Source organism: Camelus dromedarius, chromosome 5, assembly GCF_036321535.1.
Source record: "Camelus dromedarius isolate mCamDro1 chromosome 5, mCamDro1.pat, whole genome shotgun sequence".
NCBI classification, from domain to species: Eukaryota; Metazoa; Chordata; class Mammalia; order Artiodactyla; family Camelidae; genus Camelus; species Camelus dromedarius.
This window is the reverse complement of record NC_087440.1, coordinates 42197406-42219777: the sequence shown is the minus strand read 5'-3', so window position 1 is coordinate 42219777 and position 22372 is coordinate 42197406. Positions and strand designations below refer to the sequence as shown.

Genomic DNA, 22372 nt, shown 5'->3' with positions numbered 1-22372 from the left:
ATGTACCAAAAGCAGTGAATGGCTTATGACCACCAAAAGACATGTAAAGAACACCCATAGTATTTCATTCACAAGAAATCAAAAATAGACAATCTAAATTTCTAATACCTGCTATTTTCATACAATGGAACAATGAAAACGATAAATCACGGATAATCATTACAATATACACTAACATACTGGCAATAAATAATACTGCCTGAACAGTCAAACACAAAAGAGCACATAAAATGATTCCTTTTATATGAAGTTTAGAAACATGCAAAATAACCTATGGTTTTAGAAGTAAAAGTAGTGATTATTCTTGGTAAGGAATTCTGGCTAGGAAGAGACAGGGAGGAGCCCTCCAGATTTCTGCTTCTGGGTGCTGCTTACATGACTACATACATAGGTAAAAATTCATCAAGTTTTTTACTTAAAATTTGTGCTTTTTACTATACGTTACATATCCTAACGTGGTTTTTTTAAAATAGCTTTTAAATAGCTTAGCTTTCATATCTATTGCTGTATTATCTTCCTGTTTAGATGCTCATTATTTCTTGTCTGAACTATTATATTAGGTTCTCAATTATTTCCTCAGCCTTCTATGTATATTACTTTCATTACTGCATTCACTTTATGCAGTGCTGCCCAGAAAACTTCCTCAAGAATATACTTTCTATAGTAATATAGAGAACTAAAATGTGTCTGGAGACCCCACTGCCTAGAAAATAAAGCCTAAATTCCTTAGCATTTTATTCATTGAAAGCTCCCTTGAATGAAATCTCAAATAACACTTCTGTGTACAATTTTTCTAAGAAGGTAATTTGAAAACATATACTTATTTAAAATGTTTATATTCTTTGATTCAGCATTTCCACTTCTGGGAATTTTCCCTAAGGAAATAAACATGGATGTACATAAAAATTTAGCTACAAAAATGTTCCCCATAGCAAAAGAAAAGAAAAAACATAAATACCCTTCCAAATAGCAGATGAGTTCAATAAATCTTAATATAGCCAATTATAAAAATATAAGAATATTTGACAAAATATAAAATCAAAGTGAAAAGTTAGATTACCAAGTAGTATAATGATATAATACGCATTGAAAAAAAAAGACAAAGGATTTGTGGGTGTGATTGTTTTCCCTTCCTGCTTATCTGTACTTTTCAAAATTATCTATAGTTTCAAAAAGTAAAATTTTTATAATAAGAAAAAAGAAAAGTTATTAGAATAGATCAAATATCAACAATATATTTCAGCAAGATGGACTGGAAAAAAATGCACAGGCAAATAATTGTATGACAGACAGGAGAACAAATTAACAAATTGGCAGGGGAAAAAATTAATAAAAATTTACAGTCACTATAATAATGTTAAGCATGTTTCCTACTTTTCTTGAAAACTGAAACTCTAAATGTTATGATTTATTTTCTTTTCAAGTATGAGTTTTTTTCAAACTTCATGAGAACCAAAACTAGGTGAAAGGTTTATGGGAATTTTGTATTGTGCTATTTTTGAAGCATTTCTATAAATCTAAAAATATTTCAAAATAAACATTTTATTTTAAAAGATTAAGGCAAAAAAAGTTTCCTTTCAGAACTGTAAGACAGTGGGGAGAGGGTATAGCTCAGGGGTAGAGTGCATGTTAGGTTCTGGGTTCAATTGCTGGTACTTCCATTAAATAAACAAACAAACAAATAAACCTAATTACTCCCTTGCAAAGAAAGAACTGCAAGACAGTAATTCGAAAGTTAATGCTCACAAAGATTATAACATAAAATGAAAATGAATATTACTGGGCCAGAGAGCTTGACAAATATGCAAATCAGTGATTAAAATAAACAACAGCTTCTTCATAAAACATAATATACACAGTGATCAATAATAAATACATTGCTGTGATAGATAATATCTATTTATAAATAAAGATATGTTGGTAAAAATTACCAATATTCCTTTCTTTATCTTTTTATAGCATGAAAGGCAAAGGAAAGAGAGGAAGAGGGAATGGGTGGCAGTCAATATTTAATTATGCTCTAGTGTTTATTTTTGGTTAACTTAACAAAATAAATAATTAAAAAAAAAACCAAATGTTTGAGTTTACACTTATAATTATTCCCAAGTACATAAAACAGTTTTGGCTATCTCTTCAACAATATATCGAATGAGCCAAGATTGAATACACTTGGTAGGACACAAAATGATAAAAACAGTTGCCTTTTTTAAAAGCTTACATTGAAATTTCCCCAATTCTAATCTGAAGATAAATGTCAGATTTCCCCATCTAGATAGGATGGAATCATTTGTGGCAGAATAATCCTCCAGCCAAGAGCAAGGAAAGCCAGATTAAATTTTAAAAATCATCTCTTTAAAGACTTCAGAAGGCTGCTTCTTTACAATGACTTGAGCAGCTAAGATTCTGAAGAGAGGTTAACTGGACAGAGTTAGGTTGGAAGTCTGCTGTCATTCTTCCCCCTGAGTTTTAAAGATTCAAGGAATGGGCAATGGGCAGAGAAATCAGGCTTCGACTACACATTAGGTGCCTGTTGGAGGACAGAGAAATCATCTAAGTTTTTGGCAGTTATGTGGGGCTGAAGTGACAAAATTGGATATTTGAGACTTGTTTCCATTTCAAATCACTTGCTAAATCACAAATCTGTACAGGACTTGGAAGTTAAAAAGCTAAGCCCTAAGACCTCTGAAAAGAATAATGGAGTTTTCCATAGTCTTACAATGCTGAGGAGACAAACACTAGAATACAGGATCTGCCAGGAGTAGGGCCCCAGTGACTACTCAGCTCTCAGTTTGGGAAGACTCAGCAAAGGTACAGGGGTGAGCCACAAGCAGACAAAGACCAAAACTTCCACCCAGCCTCCCTGGGAGAGAGTAAAAAATATCAGATAGTGATAGAAATGAACAGGAAACATTTTATGAAGTAGGAGAGAAAAGGGACAACTGGTTAAGTGATAACCTTAAGCAGACAAGAAAAGATGTAAACTAATGTGAAATAGAAAGGATGTCCTTAAACAGAAGCATATAAAAAAGAAATAAAGTAGAAAAGGCAGAGTATATGGGTGAAAATGCAGCTAGGCTGGTAGAGACAAGCAGAAATTCTTTTCTCCATCGGGGAGGAGAGGTTGGGTGTGTGAGGAGAAAGGAAAAGATATAACATAGTCCTTTAGAGAGGAGAGTAAATGGACTAACAAAAGGCAAGAAGGTTACCAGGCAACACCAACGGTCTACCTGAAGACACTAGTCACGAAGTTAAGGCAAATTTGTGTGATATTCTCCTGCCATATAATGCTGTGAAGGTGTAGAACAGGAAGAAAGTTAAATTTATAAGGACTAGGCTTTGCTAGGTGAGTAGGACTAAGGATCAGAGGGCCAAGAAAAGTGAGGTTATATTACATGCAAGTGAGTGATAATTATGGTGAGCCACGGAATCTCACCTAGATAAAGAGGTGAGGACAGGAGGGGGTTAAGGGTTAGGAAAAGAGGTGCTAAGATCAATACTACTGGGTGCCAGTAGAGTTGAAAATTTGCTAGAGTTCTAGAATAAGTGAGCTGGGAAGATAATAAGTGGTGGTCATCAAGTGGGATGCTTGAAATTGAGACTAGTGATGATCAAGAATAGGGTATGACCATAGGGTGGATGGCAGAAATAGTATAGAGCACACAATAATTGGAGGAGAGAGATTCAAGGAGATGAGAGGCCAAGATATTGAAAGTATCATTACAGAGATATTTAAATCACCAAGAATTATGACAGGGGTAGGCTGAAGACACAGTGAGATAGCTCCTAAAATCTTTAATAAATGACAGAAGTGACAGCGGAGTGTGTACACGACTGCAACAGGAGTGTTTACTGGGTGATACAATCTGACGCTTGGGCTTCAAAGCTGGAGGTGTTTAAAGAGGAAAAAGGAACAATGATCTAAAAACACGAATGAAGGGCAAGCCTCCAAGCCCAATGGTCTAAATGCTGAGGGAGGGAATACAATCACTCCTTTCTTGAGAGGCCTGCAGTGGAAGCAGTATCCTCAGGGAGGTAATCAGGTTTCAGTTGGAGCAGGAAAGTGTAAGTAATGTTCAGAAAGGAATACACTAATAATCGGATTCATTTACCGGTATTTACTAAAAGGCACTGAATTAGGCACTGGGAATAAAATAGCAATAAAGATGTAATCTCAGCCCTCACAAAACTGTGACTCAAGTAAGAAGTCTCATATAAAAGTGATTACTTTAAAGAATATAACTAAATTTTTATAACAAGCTAACAGTTTTATTAAGAAATGAGGATGCGTATATTTGAAGAATGATGCAACAAAATATGTGATTATCTTAAAATAGCTAATCATTGTGGTATTAATTATAAACTAAAAACAAATTTGAATTAAGCATATGTGGGGTAAAAATCATTTTTAATGGTAAAGAAAGAGGAGAAAATGATAAGTGTATGCTTTTACAGACACAAGCAATTACCTGAGACAAAGCAGCATCTCGTTCTTGTATCACTGCATTCATTTCTTCTGCAGTTATTCTCTTTCTACATTCCTTGGTCCTGTAGATTCTATCCACAATTACAGCTCCATTCTTCTGAATAGCTATCCCTGTGTCTGCATTGTTTATTCTGTTCAGTAATTCCTGTAATGTCTACCAACACCATTATATGTTAGTCAGACATGAAGTTTTAATATATTTTATTTAATATAGGGTTTTAATTAATAGGCACATGTGAATTGTAAATTGACTGAGTGAAGTTATTGAATTTTCATATTGCAGCAAGGATGTACATTATTAGTGTGTCAATTCTTCTTTTTCCCACATCTTAGTTCTTGAAACCCACTCAATTGAACTTAAGCCTCTAAGATATAAGACTGACATCAAGAAATCTCCTCAGAGAATGGCTTACCATGTCATTTTCTTCAGGGTTAATATTTTCTAGCCTAGGAAAAAGGGACACAGAAAGCCTGATCAGTAGCATTTCCTTAGTGCAGCAAAATGAGTTCGCTTTTTAAATCTTTAGAACCTCAAGTAATTTCATTCGACTAGTCTTTGGAGTCAACCATGACACTGAACATATTAAAGTGCCACCTGCTCGACTCCATCTTTCAATAATGCTCCATATCTTCTGCACTGACTTCAGACTGTTAAGTTATTAATGTTTACTGCTATATATGACTACAAGGATCAATTGTTCATATGTGCTTAGATGAAGAAAGTTCCCCAGTGATAGAAGTACTCATTCTCATCATTATATTTATTCCTGGACTTTCAATTCTTACCAGAAACTGTATTTCCTCTCTTTTTTGGACATCATCACAAATAAAACAAGGCAAGTATTTTTATTACAAAGTTTAACTATGTTCCCTCAAAAGCAGTGACAGTAATTACCACTAAATTTGACCTGAAAATCTGCTGCTACCTGTTTGTTAAAACAAATACACTATATAGAAAGGCTGACTAAAATTGGGCCACATTTCTAGATGACTAATGTTGTTTTCTCTTTTTCGTAACATCGATAGAATTATTCAATTTAAAGACAAAAAAGGTAAATTGGTTCCTCTTATACATGTATTTTGACTTACGAGTCATAGTGCTTACTAAAATGCTTGTTGATGTTAGTAAATTGAAGAAATGCAGTAAAAGTAAAGAAACGTTCTAAATATGTCGACATATTTATAAAGTGTCTATAATATAATTTAGGTAACCATTAATTTGGGTAGATTAAATGAAAATTTTTAATGCATACCAGTGAAATGATACAGATTTTAGAAATGATCTCAATTATTTAAAAACTGTACTGAGAAGTTTAGATAACCAAATTCCTGTCTCAAGTTACCCCCCCATATCTGTGTTCTTATGATTTAACATTTAACACACACACAAAAAGGATACTAGGAAAAGATAACAGAAGACACTTAATAAATTTGTTACAAAATTGTTTCAAACTCCACAGTTCAATCAAATTGCTACATTCATGGAGAGAAAGTGAATCTCAATTTTGTTTTATTATTGTCCTTTATAATTGATAAAAGTATAGTGATGAGTGGTTACGAATAGAGAAATAAAACTTAAAAAAAGTTAAACTCTTGCATCTACTAAATTCTGCCTTTGTGGTGCAAAACCACTCAGAGACAATACGTAAATGAATAGGCATGGTTGTGTTCAAATTTGTATTTATTTAAAAGTTTAGGAAGTATTTGTCACAGATATCAAAGATCAACTACATTATAATTTAGTCTAAAGTAGACTATACAGAGTAGGGATGAGCAAACTTTTTTTGGTAAAAGGTCAGATAACATTATAGGCTTTGCCACATGTTTATTGTTGGCAGCTACTAAATTCTGCCTTTGCAGAGCAAAATCACCCACAGACAACAGGTAAATGAACAGGTGTGGTTTTGTTCAAATAAAACTTTATTTACAAAACAAGTGGAAGGCTGAATTTGCACCACATGTCCTTACTTTGCTGATTCCTGATATAGAGTATTGAAAAATGAGAACAGATCTTTGATGTTAATATACAGTAAATGCTACTTCATTATATTTGACATATTTTTCTGAGCTGGGTCATTCAACATCTAGTTAAAGATTAAAAATCAACAAAAGTGGTTTCCAGAAAATTAAGTTCAGTCCTACAATAAGTACATCACTTACTGTATCACTTAATAAAACATAAAAATTAAACAACTTATTTTTAGAAAAAAGAAGGCAACTAAAACACCTATACAAAACATTCAATTTTCTATGTAAAATGACTTTTTAGGTTTAAGGTTTACTAGCAGCATGTACAACATATAAAGTTTTACTAGCTTAATAAATACAATGAAGTAGTTGGTATTATATGAAATATAACTGACAAACTGTACATTATATATTATTAGTAAGACGTTTACAATTAAACAAAAGAATCTCATCCTTTCTTAAACTCTAGATTATGCCTACAACAGTCTAACTAGACATAGTCATGATAATTAGTAAGAATATTGCTGAAGTAAATGTACATGGGCTCAAGTTTCAATTGATTTCCTATACCATGCAAATTTTGATTGACAACCTTGCACTCTAAGTGAAAAGACTCATGCATGAAATGTCACATTTCTTGATTTATCCATAAATCGGTCAATATCACATCTTTCCATTCTGAACCTACATTCATTTACCTTGTTCAATGGGAAGAAGTTAAAACCTTGACCTCCAATGATAAAAAGAACTAGTGATCAGCTAATCAGAAAAGTATGAATTGTTTTTTCCTCTGTCTCACTTCTTATACAGTGGCACCCTCAATATGTTAAAAAATGATACACCAACAATAACAAGGAGACTGAAAAAAGATCATAATCTCAAAAGTTGGAATGTACATATGCAAACATGTCTTTATTGGCATGCATATGTAAGTGATTTTGACTTGTATCCTTCTTACTTTTTCATAGTTTTAGATAAAAGCAAAAGGGACAAAGAAAAAAAGCACTGAAAACTGAAGCGGTAAGGGAAAGTAGAGAAGTAGCAGAATGAGAAGACAAACATAACAGAAAGATGCAAAGTAGATCAGAATTGGCAAAAATGATGACAGAAAAAATAAGAAAGGAATCTGCAGATTACAGGAAGCAAGATACCAACTAATATATATAAAATACATAAATAACAAGGTTATACTGTATAGAACAGGGAACTATATTCACTATCTTGTAGTAACTTATGGTGAAAAAGAATATGAAAATGAATATATATATATATATATATATATATGTTCATGTGTGATTGAAGCATTATGCTGTACATCAGAAATTGACACAACATGGTAAACATGGTAAAAGAAAACAGATTACAGGAAGCAAGAATAAGGAATTAAAACAAAAAGAGATGTGATATAATTTACATAATTTCATCTTATACTTACGCCTCTAAATATGGCTTTCAGTCAAGCAAAACCCAGTTATAAGTTGGTACTATTTACACAAGGATTTAGTCTAAAATGCACTATTAAAAGTTCAGAGCCTACAGACTTCAGCTAGGTAGAAAGGAACCTCCATAGTGCCATTTAAAGCTATACTGACATACTATTCTTTTTTGCTGTGGTTGTTCTTGATTCTTATGTATGGTTTTTCCTGATCCCCTCATTTGAACCCCTAGACTATATATAATATAGTAGGAGCTGTCTATAAGCTTTTCTTAGGAACCAGTAATTCTTTATAGCAATTAATATTATTTTAAATACTTACATAATTATTTACTTAATGTTGATCTTCTTAACTAAATTGAGACAATAATGCTGTGTTTCTGGAAGCTAACAGTGTACCTAACACATAGCATATATTCAATAAATAGTTATTGAATGGATTAACTAACTAAAAGAAAAGTCTTGGGATGGGATTGAGTGTTTTCCTTTTCTCCCTTTCCCATTCCTCCCTCAATATGAATGCCACAAAGAACAAAATGAAAAAGCCTTTGCCTCAAGGAACCCTAATTTTCATGTATTATAATAAGAACTATAACAAGCATATGTACAAATTAAATGCACAATGGAGGGTTAAAAAAATTAGGGAAGAAGGATAGGCTCAATTTAGATCCATCATTTAAAGAGACTGGAATGAAGAAAACTAAGAGACCAATTTAATAGGGGTTCTGATAAGAAGTTTTGGTTTGGATATCTGGGTGGATTGTCGTGCCACTGATCGGTACAGGGAATTGAGGAGGATCAGGTTTTAAGAATGGATTAATATTCCACTTTGGATACGCTAAGTTAGGGTTGTTTGTATAGATCTGAGATAGATAAGTCTTACATATGTAAGTGACTGACCATGTCTCTTTGGGCAAGTAGTCAACCACTCTAAGTTTTTTCACCTACAGAACCTGAATATCACCTACCTCAATGAGTTGTGACATTGTTTAAAAAACTGATTTGTTATCTTTAAGGAGTGAATTTTATTTCTGAAAATCAGTAAAATCCAATTAGAAGTAAATTTCATGAATAAAACTGGTGCTCAATCTACATAAAAGATGCATGGTCGTAAATTATGTGTTAAGTACAGTAGTGTGCAGCAGTTGATAAACTGAAGGATATAGTACTTGCAAATCCCTAGAGAGCTCTAAAGTTATTAATGGCTACATTACTGAAATAAGAAAAAAAGGTAACTATTTTGAAAACTATGCTTAAAAACATTTGGCTGCAGCAAGTGTTTTTGTTGACATAAACAGATTCTGAAAGTGTATGGAAAGGCAAATGTATCATAATAATCAAAATAATTTTATAATAAAGTTTATCCCATTTCAAGAATTACCATATAGATTCAGTAACCAAGAATATGTGGTAATGGCAAAGGAACACACAGATCAATGGAACATAAAAAGAAAGTCCAGAAATGATCACCCCGACACACAAAAGAACTGATTTTTAAAACAAGGATGCAAAGGAATTAGTGGAGAAATAATAGCCTTTTCAACAAATGGTGCTGGAATAAATAAATGTCCATATTTCAAAAAAAAAGGAAACCTCTAAATGCATCACATGCAATCTTACACAAAAGTAAACTCAAAATAGATTACAGATCTAAAAGTAAAACATGAAATTTATAACTTCTAGACGAAAACACAGGAGAAAAATATGTGTGACCTTACATACGGCAATGAGTTTTAGATTCAATACAGAAAGTACAAAACATGAGAGAAAAAAGTCAGTAAATTGGATTTTATTAAAATAAAACCACATATCTGAAAAGGGACTTAACATTCACAATGTATAAAGAACACTTAAAATTAACAGAAAGAAAACAAATAACCCAATTTGAAAAACTGGTCAAATATCTGAACACCTCCAAATAAGATATACAGGTGGCAAATAAACATATAAAAAGAAGCTCAATATCACCTGTCATTAGAGAATGGTTAATGTCCAAAACAAGAAACAAGACAAAAACGACAGCTCCAAATGCTGCCAAGGATAGTGAGAAACAGGAAGCCTGAAGCATTGCTGGTGGGATGGGGCATATCCCTATGAACCATGACCCTGTTGGTAGTGCTTCTTGTAGTGTCAGAAACTAAGAAAGTGATCAAAAATCAAAAGGATGGGGACATGACAAAGGGATATAGGAGCCACCTGAAAGAGTTTCCAATGGCCAAAGCTGGAACACCCCAAGCAACAAAATAAAAAACACAGCATTAGGTTATAAGCCAGAGTAATAGATGACTATCAATGAATAAGTCCATACTGTCATAAATAATGAAATAAACAAATGGGTGATCTTCTGTACTGAAGAATTACAAATAATTTATGCAGATATTCTTCCCTGAGGGGAGAACTCAATTAACCTCCAGCTCACCTTCCCAAGCCCCATCCTTGAGTATGGGCTACACTTTAGTGATCTGCTTCAAAGAGTAGAGCATGAAAGGGAAATGTAGGTAACCCACACTGGAGAAACATGGCAAGCACTGCCTTGGCCAGGTGACCAAGATTAGCATCACTGGCCGTAAGTCATGTTGATAGAATATAACCTTGAAAAGATGTGAGGAAAACGGCATTTCACTCCTGTACTATTCGTCCCATAAAACCAATACCTCAGAATAACCACGAGGAAAGCGTCAGAAAAACTGAAATTGAAAAACATTCTACTCCTGAAAACTGTCAAGTCAGCAAAAACAAGGAAAGTTAGAGAAAATGTCACAGAACAGAGTAAGCAATGGAGATACAGCAACTAAATGTCTACTGAATCCTGGATAGGATCTTGGAAAATAAGAAGGACATTACAGTAAAGTGTGGCCTTTAGTAAACAGTTATGTAACAAGGTTGGTATCTCCCCTGTGACATAGGTATCATCATAATGTAAGATGTTAGCAATAAGGGAAACTGGGAACTCTACTATCTTCACAACTTTTCTGTAAATCTAAAAGTATTCTAAGATATTAAGAGTTCATTGGTGGAAAAAAGGAAGTTCAAGTAAAGAGAGGAGTGAAATCTGAACACAGAAATACATTTATCCCATCATAAAACCACTTGAACAGAAGATAAAAATTAATCAAACAGTAAAGGAAGTAGGACATCACGTAGTAAGTTTTTAAAGTAGGCACAGGGAAGAAGGTGAAAAAATAATGCTGAACAGGTTCAACCAACTTCTCCTTTTACACATGAAAACAGGTATTGAGAAAAGACAGTGATCTCACCAAATCCTGGGAATTTTTCACTAATACCATACAGCTTGGAAATAACCTGAGAGACCAATGAGTTGAGTAGACAGCCCAGAAAAAAGAAAATCTTCCTGCATTACTGAAGAATCTTTACAGAGGAAGCAAGAATCATCAGAGCTGGTCATTTTCTAATACACTTGTAGAACAAAAGTCCAAAAGGTAATACTCTGTCGAGTCAGGATATCCACAAGGCCAGACAGAGTGAACCCAGAGTACAGAGCTAAACACCAAACAAAATCCTATAAGCAGAGGACAGAATCTCAAACAACAGGGGCATACAGTCCCAGAGAAGTCTTCCCAATCACTACTCCCACCCCACTGCCCTTGGGCTATATAGAAAGATGGTCCAGAAGCAATAAATACCTAGCCAAGAATCAGAGGAGCTAAATAGATTTCAAATAATATGAAATGTTTATCAAAGAAAATTCACTTGCACCATAGCAGAACAAAGAAATGTTCTTGACAATTTAAGCATGAGCAAGATGAAGAGAAATGACATGTCAACTATGAATTCACCACAAACACATGACAAAACATCATACAAAAGAGATAAAGATGATAATACAAAAGATAATATAAACTGAGGGAAAGAAGAAAATTTTCCTATCAGTGGTTGGCATTTTAGAAAAACATAAGAATAACATGAATTCAGTAAAACAAAGTTCAAAGAGAAGATGTCAAAACAAGAGTGAATAAATAGGGAAGTTAAAAACAAGACCTAAAATTTACATAGTTATAAAAATAAAGAAAAGAAAACTTAAGGGAACAAACTGAGCACAGTAAACAAATAAATATTTAATAGATGAAATATGAAGAACAGGGATTAAATAACTATGAACAGATAACAGGTAGGGATAGAAGTGCTCTAAAAAAAATAACTGAAGTCCCTAAAATAGAAGATTAATAAATCTAAAATTTCCCTGAAATAAAGGAAGAATCAAATAGCCTTTAGAAAGGCAAGCTGTGGCTCCAAAGATATTACAGAACAACCAACACAAACATCCTGATTTAAGTTCTTCTACTTCAAGAATAAAGAAAGAACCCTTCAGGTAGCCAGGCAGAAAAAAAAAACCCAAAAATCAAAACCAAAAAAACTACCTATAAGTGAGGAAAAGAAATCTGATTGACCTCAGAGTTCTTTTCAGCCAAACTCAATGTCAGAAAAGTAACATTTTTACAAACTTTAGAATGAAAAAAAATTTGAGTCAAGAATTTTATTCATAACCAATTTGAATATAAAGATAATACACAGCCAGTCTGAAGTATGCTAAATTAGAGAATAAAGTATGTGTAAATCCTTCCTTAAAAAACTATTTGAAAGGGAAATTTAGCTATCCAGGAAGTCCCAACAATAAAGAACCCAGGTGTAAAAATTCCATATACAATAAAAGTTCCAATGATTCTTCAACCCTTTCAAATATAAAATTAAGAGTAAATAAGAGGGACACTTTGGCTATAGAATCCAATACAACTTTTACAAATATTTGTAAAGAAAAAGAAAAAAAAGGAGTTTAAAACTGTTATTTATTTCATAGTTAAGAGTCAAATGATAGCTTAACTAAAATACTCTATAAAAAAATTGATGATTCCAATAACTTAATGTTTTCCAAAGTCTCTTTTCTTAAATTTAGAAGGCTCTTTAGGGAATTAATACATCTTACTGAGAGAAAATACTGCATGAAGTTCAAAAATTCCTTCAGTTTCACTTCAGTTGATTGTGACTCAAATTTGAGTAACATCTAACTTGCTATGAGGCAAGTACTTCTCAATATTTATTAAATCATTTAGTCTTCATAACAAACACTATAAAGTAGGCACTATTTATCCATTTTGTAGACCAAAAAGCTGAGTCTCAGAGACTCTGAGCAATTTGTCCATGGCTGTACAGCCAGGAAGCAAGAGTCAAGATTCAAAGACAGGGACCGGGGTCTGGAATGTCTGCTCTTCATCTCTACACTATAATGTCTCTCCAATAAAACAACATGTAGAAAATGAGATTTTTATCAAATTAATTCTATGTATGCATCTATTCAACCAACATCCATCCTTCCAGATAGTAGTATTAATGTAAGCAAAGAGAAGTGTTTGGAATAATGTTTCCCCATTGACAGAGATAGTTATTTGGGAGTGGGCAGTGGGGAATTTAGCTAATTTTTTGTTTCTTATTTTTTCAGTCAATGAATTTAGTGTTAGTCTCTATCAGTCTTAAAAAAAGTCTTTATAAAAATGCCATTAATATAAACAAAAAACAAATCACATTACCTAATCAGTCTGAACACTGCAATATTAATTATTTAATGACTTTTTGTCTCACTAATAAACCATCATGTTTTAATTAGTTCTTTATAGTGATTCCCTCACAGAGCCTAGCACAATGTTGCACAGAGCAAATATTCAGTAAGTATATTGAGGGATCGATATAAAATATTCAATTACTACAGTCCACCTATCCTGCAGGTAACCTATTTCGAGAAACTCTAGGGCCTTTCTAACCAAAGTAGACTCCTCAGATTAGCATCATTTGCATCGCCTGGGAGCTTGAAAAAAGGCAGAATCTCAGGCTCCACTCCAGACCTACTAAACAAGAATCTGCATTTTAATAATATTCTCCATGTGACTGGAATGCACATTAAAACTGGAGAAGCACTTATTTTTAGAGCACTGTTTCTCTAAGTGTGGTTCATTATTTACCTATATCAGAATCACCTGTATTGCTTGTTAAAAATGCATATTCTCAGGCTCTCCCCTATTTCAGGTGTGATTTAAGTTTAAGACCCACAGCTAAAAGAAGTAGAAAGTAGTGAAGAATAGGAAAAAGCATATTAAGCAGAAAGCAGTAAAAGAATCAGAGAGAGCACTGAAATAAATCAAGAAGGTGAGAGTAAGGAGAGGAGAGAGTAGTCACAAAGGAAAGTAAGCACAATGACAACAGAACTATAAAGAAGTAAAGAAGGTAACTGTACTGAGAATGTCATGCCTTTCTTTACTTGTCTTTCTTTCTGTTTTTTTTTTTTAAGTCACTCTTATCCCTGACATGCAAACCATTAGCATGGCAAAAGTATTTTTTTTTTAAGACTGTGGAATATGGAATTTTCCAGTGTAACATGTAAGAATCAGTAACATTTTTGAACATGTAACCACCATATAATCCATGCACTTTATAAATGCCCCAATGTCATTCCACGTAGTTTTAAATGTATACTTACACTTTTAGAGACATTTCCATGTGTTTGGCTCGTGCAATTGCTTCATCTCTCTCCTCATTGGCTAACTGCAGTCGAGACATAACAGCTTCATCACGTTCTTTCTGTGCAAAGTACACTTCTTCAACCAGAGCTACCAAAATATATAATTCATAATTCATTAGATAAGGGAGAACAAAATACTTTTAGCAAAATCAAAAGAAAAAATAATAAACATTATTTTCAAGCTCCTGCAAAACTGAGACCACTTCACACCTATAAAAGCAAAAATTAAAAGGTCAAATAATAAAAAAATACTTAGATGACATCTAAAATCCGTGCTATGGTTTACAAGGCCTAGTGCACTCTCCCAAAATTCTCACCCTCTCTCAGCCACATTGTGTTCCAGCCACATTGCTGTTGTTCTTCTAATACTTTTACAGCCTTTGCACTGTTTTTCCTTCTGCTTAATCTACTTCCCAGTACATATAGGGTGTCTCTTCCTTTATTTCAATGTGCTAAAATAGGAGTTATTTTAAAAGGTCTTTTCTGACTACCCTTTCTAAAATAGTCTGCTCTATACCCCATCTGCCAAGCCACTCTTTGCTCTGATACAGCTGTATTTTACTTCTAGCAAAAGCAATCTATCCATATACCTACCAACCTACCAAATTTTTGGCCTATTTTAAACAGTGAAGTCACTAATAAAAAGTATAAAAATGCAATAAATTGGCACTAAATAAGCTGCAAAAAGAACACTTGCTTTCAATATAAGAGCTGAAACAAGCAGGCAGAGTGTGGTCTTAAGATGATCAGGTTGTTTTTTTCTTCTTGGTTTGTTATCTTGGTAATTTTGATAGATTTTTTTTTAAACGGTAAACCAACCTTGCATTCCACAAAATGAATCATAGTTCCAAATGCAAACCCTAAAACTGTAAAAGTTCTGCAAGAAAATCTCTCTCACTTTAGGTAGGTAAAGTTTCCTAACAATACCAAAGCATAATCCAATTTTTTAAAATTAGTAAGTAGGGCTTCAATTTAATTCAATTAAAAATTTCTACTCTACAAAAGACACTGATAAGAAAATGAAAAGAAAAGCCACTTACAAGAAAATCATTGCAAAGCAAACACCTGATAAAAGACTTGCATCTAGAACATAGTTTTAAAAACTCTCAAAGCTCAATAATATCAAAACAAAAAAACAACTAAAAAGGGGGGAAAAAACCTAAACACTTTACTACAGTAGATATATTGATGGTGAATAAGTCCCCCCAAAAGTGCTCAATTTCTTTATTCGTTAGAGTAAAGCAAATTAAAACTATAAGATAGACATGACATACAGATGACCGTTGAACAATGCCAGGTTAGGGACTGCCCCCTCCTACCTCCTGCAGTTGAAAATCCATGTATAACTTTACAGTCGGCCCTCTGTATCCACGGTTGCAGAACCATGGATCATGTAGCACTGTGGCACTTTTTTTTTTTTAATCTGTGTATAAGTAGATCTAGAGTTCAAAATGGTTTTGTTCAAGGGTCAACTATACATACCTATTATAATGGCTTACATGAAAGATTAATTAAAGATGTTGGCAAGGATGTAGAACAACCTGGAACTCTCATACACTGCTGGTAGGAATGTGTAATCATATTTTGTCGGTTTCTTTAAAAAGTAAACATACACCTACCATAAGATTCAGCTGTACTACTCATAAGTATTTTCCTAGGAGAAATTAAAGCATCTGTCCATACAAAGAATAAAACACAAATATTCATAGCATCTTTACTTACAATAGCCAAAACCCAGAAACAATCCAAATTTCTAGTAACAGATGAATGGATAAAGAAACTGTATGACAAATTGTGCTACAACAAATGGATATCCATATGCATAAAATCAAATTCTTTTAAACAACAGTTTAGATAAGGTTAAGAAATTCTTGCTATGAACACAGCTTCTGGAAGACCCAGTACTTTCCAGCACAATTTTCATATGTATTTTTTAAGGCAGTATCATTACCACTACGTGGCTGGCTATGGCTATACTACTCTGCTACCATGTATTAATTTACCATGCTGTGTTGAAAGAAACTTCTGCCCGTAATCCAGTACACAATAATGAGCTTTATTTTCCTCTTCCAATTGTATACAATCTCCTAGGAAGGATATTCATAACACTTTAGAGAAAATATTATGAAGAATATAGGCTTTGATTCAGATTCAAGGTGTTATCATACTAAGCTAGGCAACTTGGTTGTTTTGTATTTCTTAAAAGTATTTTAGTCACTGCTCAGTTATATAAAATGGATATAATACCATTATTTATGGTTATTAGGGGAAATTAAATAAGATAATACATAAAGGCTCTTGGTCAAATAAAGTGGATTCTCAACAAACATTAGTTCCATGCTGCCATTACCATCATCACTCTCAATCCACAGAATCACAACTTGGCTTCATTTCCAGACATATTCAAAATGTGATTGATTAATTTGGACCATTTATGTCTCTATCCATTTCAAAATTCCATACATTTTAGCCTTTTTCACTGGCATGCAAAAATTATGCATGAATGGAAAGAAATATTATTTGGAACATGTTCTATATGGCATACTTCAGTATAATGACAAGTTTGTATAAAATACCATGATATTCTAAGATATTTAAAAATTTTTACATTATAAAATACTTCTAATGTGTGGGTCAGACAGAATGAACAAAACGATGCTAAATAGTGATCTTAGTACAGATTAACATGTATGTCATATTGTCCTGAAATATTCTGGCAATATGAAAGGTTAAAACTCTTATTACTAAATTTTAAATGCCAGTAGGCTTCCTATCACTTCTGTATAGTGGGATGAGATCTTTACAAAGTGACATTTAATGTAAGCTATGTTCCACTTTATATACAATAACACTTAATGAAAGAGGTAAAGCTGGTAATATCAGGGACTTTAATAAGTATAGTTGTCCTATGCTTAAAGGTAAATGCTTTATATCAAGGGTCTATTTGGTCCCATATAATCAAAAGAAAACATTTTTTTCTTCTATAATGCTGCACAAACTCTAAAGATATAATGTATGTATTTGAAGGTGTAGTCTAAGGTTAAATTTTAAAATGCCATAAAAACACACACACAAAATCTGATCATACATTTTATAAACACTAAGAAAAGCTTTCCAAAATTAAGGTATTATGAAATGCTAATTTTTAACACCTATTCGGTTATACGTGAAATTTGTTGATTATGAAAAACTTGATTCTTTCTAGAATTAAGTACTTCTAAAGAATCAATATGCAACTCTCAAACATTTTTAGTAAAGAAAACTTAATTGTAAACACTGAGCTTTTCCAAGGTAGATGACTATTACAAAGTTCACTAGAAAATCAATATAGCATTTTAGTTGGAATTTGCTCATTAAACACCCACAGCTCTAATGCAAATTATGATGGAATGAATAAAGCAAATACACATGCTTCTTTCTTTTTATTAAATGTAAAATCTACTGTTAATTGCATCTCGTATGTCATACAAACTTTTTTCCTTAACTATTAAATAGAAGCTTTAACAAAAGTCATTAGAGATTCTCTTTCTTTGACTTGAATAAATTTCAATATTTGTTCAGTAAAGGTTCACAGCAGTTAAATTACATTAACAAATATTATTAGCTACTATGTAAGCCAACCAAGTAAAATACTTATATTGTAGGTAAAACAAATCATTGGGTGTTTACAATAATATTTGGATATCTCCATTTTTAAACATGGTTATCAAATATCCTATAATTCTTAGTCAAATGAGAAAGATTCAGAGAGGATTACCCCGACCACCCACCCCCAAATACTCAAATTTGTTTAGTAAGCTAATTGTTTTCTAATATGGACAAAAGTAAATATGAAGAAGCTGAACCATACTAAGCATGAGTTTATTGAGTCAAGACAGAGTACATATTTTCTTAGGAGAATCCAAGTCTATTGACAAACCTATATTCTACACTACTCAAACTACTTTAAAAAACAGTAGAAGTGAGACAGTATATTGGAAAACATTCTAGTTTAAACATTGAATCATGATTCTCTAAATAACATAATTTGGAGTACAGACATTCCTCAGGAAAAAGAATCCATTTGTTAACATCCTCAAGGTAGTTATGTAAATAGAAAAGGCTGAACTAAAAAGAGGGAAGAAGAAATCATTAGGATTTGAATTTGAAACATATAAAATAATCACTGACTACAATTCAAGTTACAAAATTCTAAGCAACAAATATAATATAGATAATAGTTTTGTAAGACTTTACTATATATAAAAGAATTTCAGATTGTCTGAGTGTTTTACTACTGTTCTTTTACATGATGTTAAATGTATTCCTTGCAAATGTGTAGTCTTTTATGAAACCACCACATATATATTCCAGAACTACAAACATTACACTATGTTTTAATTTCCTTAAAATTTGTAATTTCTCTTTCTTTGCATAAATTGTTTATTGGAAATTTAAACACAGATGGTAAATGCCACACACCAGTAGAAAATTAATCAACCTACTCCCAAGTAGTTTGATGGCTCTATTTTAGGCATTACAGTGCTAGATTCAACTTAGTTCTTCAGAACTTCTTTTACAGACTAGACTATTGTTTCCTAAAACTGGATTTGAATGTTCAGTATTTTACATAATTACTCTGTAAATAACTTTTTCTGATTAAAAAATAATACATCGTAAAAATTTGGAGACATAAATGTTTTGCATAGTTTAGTAACTTTCTGTGTATATTTAAACAAACAATACATGTTCTTCAGTATTCTGTATTCTTCAAAGTATAAAATAGTGCATAGAATTTTACCATTTTGACATGCCATATTTGATTGAACTAAGTAGCTCCTAAAATTAGATTTTACACTGTTTCTAATTATTCACTATATAAACAACACTGTAATGAACATCTTTGTCCACAAATCTTTATGTATATACATAGGTAATTACTTAGGAAAATTCCTAGAAGTATGATTACTACATTAAGTCAGCTTTTTAAAAGCTCTTAATATAGGCTTTCAAATTTTCCTCTGTAAACTTTCTATAATTTATACTCACCAATAGTATAGAAATGACAAAAGATTAATTAGAAAATCACATAAAATACTAAGTTTAAGTAGCAAAACTATGAAAAAATAACTCTTTTTTGGCAAAACCTTCAGTTATTATATACATGCATTTAAAACAGATAATTCAAAGACTACATAAGAAGACTTTATAAAAATATCCTATTTACATTCAAACATTTAATATATCTGGTATTAGCACTATAATTTTTAATGTGAAAGAGATAAACTTACCTCTGAAGCATTAAAATTAGTATCAGTTACTTTATGTACTTTTGAAATACAATTTTAAGGAAGATCTGACTTATTTTCTGCACAGAATATCTACTTTAAATTTTAACAGACACGAATATGAAAATTCTGTGAAATATAACTGCTTCCTATACTTTTTCTAAGATCATTTCTTCTGTAGAGTTAATTAAACATATGGAAAAAGTTTTAAGAATCATTTTCTGAAAAGTTTTCTGTTATTTTTGTTTTAAGTATCTAATTATAAGATATGCTCTCAAACGCCTGATATCATGCTGAAGTCCACAGTGTGCCACACCTAAAAATGTTTCCAACTGTTGACTGTTATCCATAATGGTTTCCCTATTTCCTCAATGCTTATTTTTTTTTTCCAGAAAAATACAACAAGGAAGGATGTTACAAAATTTGCCACAATCTATCTATAAGCATTACTTGACCTGGCACTCATGGTAATTAATTCTGATTCATACCCACAGGATTCTGCAGCCAAAGATAATAATATATTCAGTGTTCTACCTATTGATATTTCTAACTGCTGTATTTCAGAGATGGGCCTTTTTATTTCTGTCTGAAATGAATGGTCATATTCTTGAAATCCTTCTTCCTTCCAAATTAAAAAATATATAAATAGATACATATATACAGATATAGATATATAGATATATATGAAATGCTCCATTATAATTTAATAGTTACTGCATTTGTTAGATTAAAGGCTATCATATTTTAATAATGCCCATTAGATATAGAGAAAAAAAGGATTCTAACATGTATTATTTCTTAAAAATAAATATTATGCTATTTTCTATTCTTCTGATATATAGAACCAACTCACTTTTGTTCTTCTTAATCATTAGATGGTCAGTATCGTCTGAGGTATGGTGTAAGGTAATAATTTTTTTTCACATGAGAACAATGTAAATATTTTCTACTATACAACAATTTTTATTTTTCCATGTTCATTAGTTGGGATGTCTTAATGTATTTGCTATAACAGTAGATTATATATCTATACTTTTAACATTTACATATTAACCTGAATACAAATACTCAAGTTACAACTTTCAGGGATTCTATGTTCTGACGCTTTGGACAATCACAATTAAACTCATCTCCTCCCTACCAAAAATAAATTAACATTCTCTGTATTAAGACGAGCTTTATGATATTTTTTTAATTTACAACTATCAGTCTAAATTTAGGTACACAGAAAAGAACCTATATTTGAAGATTAAAAAGCAGATTAAATGCTTGCAGAATCAGTAAGGTAAACTAAGCAAATTACATAATCATTAAATTATGTGTAAAATGTAACTTGATAGATCGACAGACAGACAGACAGACTGATTTATAAGCATAAGACAAGGAACTAAGGAGTTCTTTTGGCTAAAACCCAATATTGGCCTTATTTCAGTTTAATTGGAAGAGGATCTCAAATTCATCTTCTCCATGAGATATCAGGAACCTGGATTTCTCTTTGTACCAAAGGTTAATAAGAAATGTGTCTGCAAAAGTCAAACAGCATTAAATACCAAAAACTGATTATTATTCTACAGGAGTTGTTCTGTCATTCATAATCTCTCCATGCTTTAACCTTCCACAGCTAATCTTTAATGGATGACATGCAAGAAAGAAAAATAACTAACATATAGAGCAGAGACTTTAAAGTGAGCATTCAAGAAATAGAAAAATAAGATTTTTAAAAAATATAAATATTTAAAATATCACAAAAATAACATAAAAATTTAGATAGATATACCATTGTGTAAAAATTTAAACACCATCTGTATGCTGCAAATGCAATAGATTAATAAAAATTAAGAGACATTAAACACTAGATAATGCCCACTGAGACAGTTTTGGAAAAAAGAAAGGTTTATTTAAACAAATTATTTTTAAAAGTTATAACCACATCACTGACCTAAGAGTAACGTAATGGATGCAAATCAGGTCATAAAATACTATCTCTTACTATCAAACTCAATTTAAGTAAAAGAAATTTTGAAGTGTTTATGGTTTAATCACTTTATTTAAATGAGAAAAGATACTTACCCAAAGGACAGAGTCAGTGTTTCTCCTGCACTACTCTAAAATATCCCCTGGTATTTAAATAATTTTCAAATAATATTATCCAAAGGTGTTATAATGAGTTAAAAAACAGTAAGACCTACTTATCATATTTTCCCCTTATTTTCCTTTTTGTAGAGAGCTAAGATTTCTTTTTCATATTTTCAAACTTTCTAAAGAAGGTTAAATGTTAAAATCAAGGAAAACTAAAAAATGTGAGGATAAAATGAAAAAAAAAACTTTGTAAACTATTTTAGCAAGGAATATATATCAATTCTTTGTGAAACAAAATCATATATAAATAGCTATGATATATGTATATTAGATACAGTTTGATATGCCATTAGATCAAGAAGTCTTGAGAAAACAAGATGGTGACATCATCTTATCATCATAATTACCATTTATTGAGTACCTTCTAGTGGGTTAAGTACTTCATAAACACTATCTCACCTAAATGTCACAGCAACCTATAAAGCAGGTTTTAAGCAAATTTTTGTGAAGCTGTCACTTACACATGGTAAGCGGTAAAAAGATTAGAACAAAGGTCTGAATCCAAAGTCTGAGTATTTAACCACTACCTACCACAATGGTGTATTATGAAT

The 22372-nt window shown here is 32.0% G+C and overlaps 1 protein-coding gene across 4 annotated transcripts in view; it reads right to left on the bottom strand.

Annotated features, from left to right (window-relative positions):
- The window catches only part of MIPOL1 (mirror-image polydactyly 1), a 251386-nt gene that overhangs the window by 155359 nt on the left and 73655 nt on the right, over window positions 1-22372 (bottom strand). For all 4 annotated transcript variants that reach the window (XM_031453612.2, XM_031453615.2, XM_031453613.2 and 1 more), the window contains 3 exons: window positions 14374-14503; window positions 4897-4930; window positions 4467-4637 (listed from right to left, as the gene is read on the bottom strand). In XM_031453612.2, coding sequence (XP_031309472.1) covers window positions 4467-4637; window positions 4897-4930; window positions 14374-14503 — 335 coding nt within the window. The remainder of the gene's footprint in view (window positions 1-4466; window positions 4638-4896; window positions 4931-14373; window positions 14504-22372) is intronic.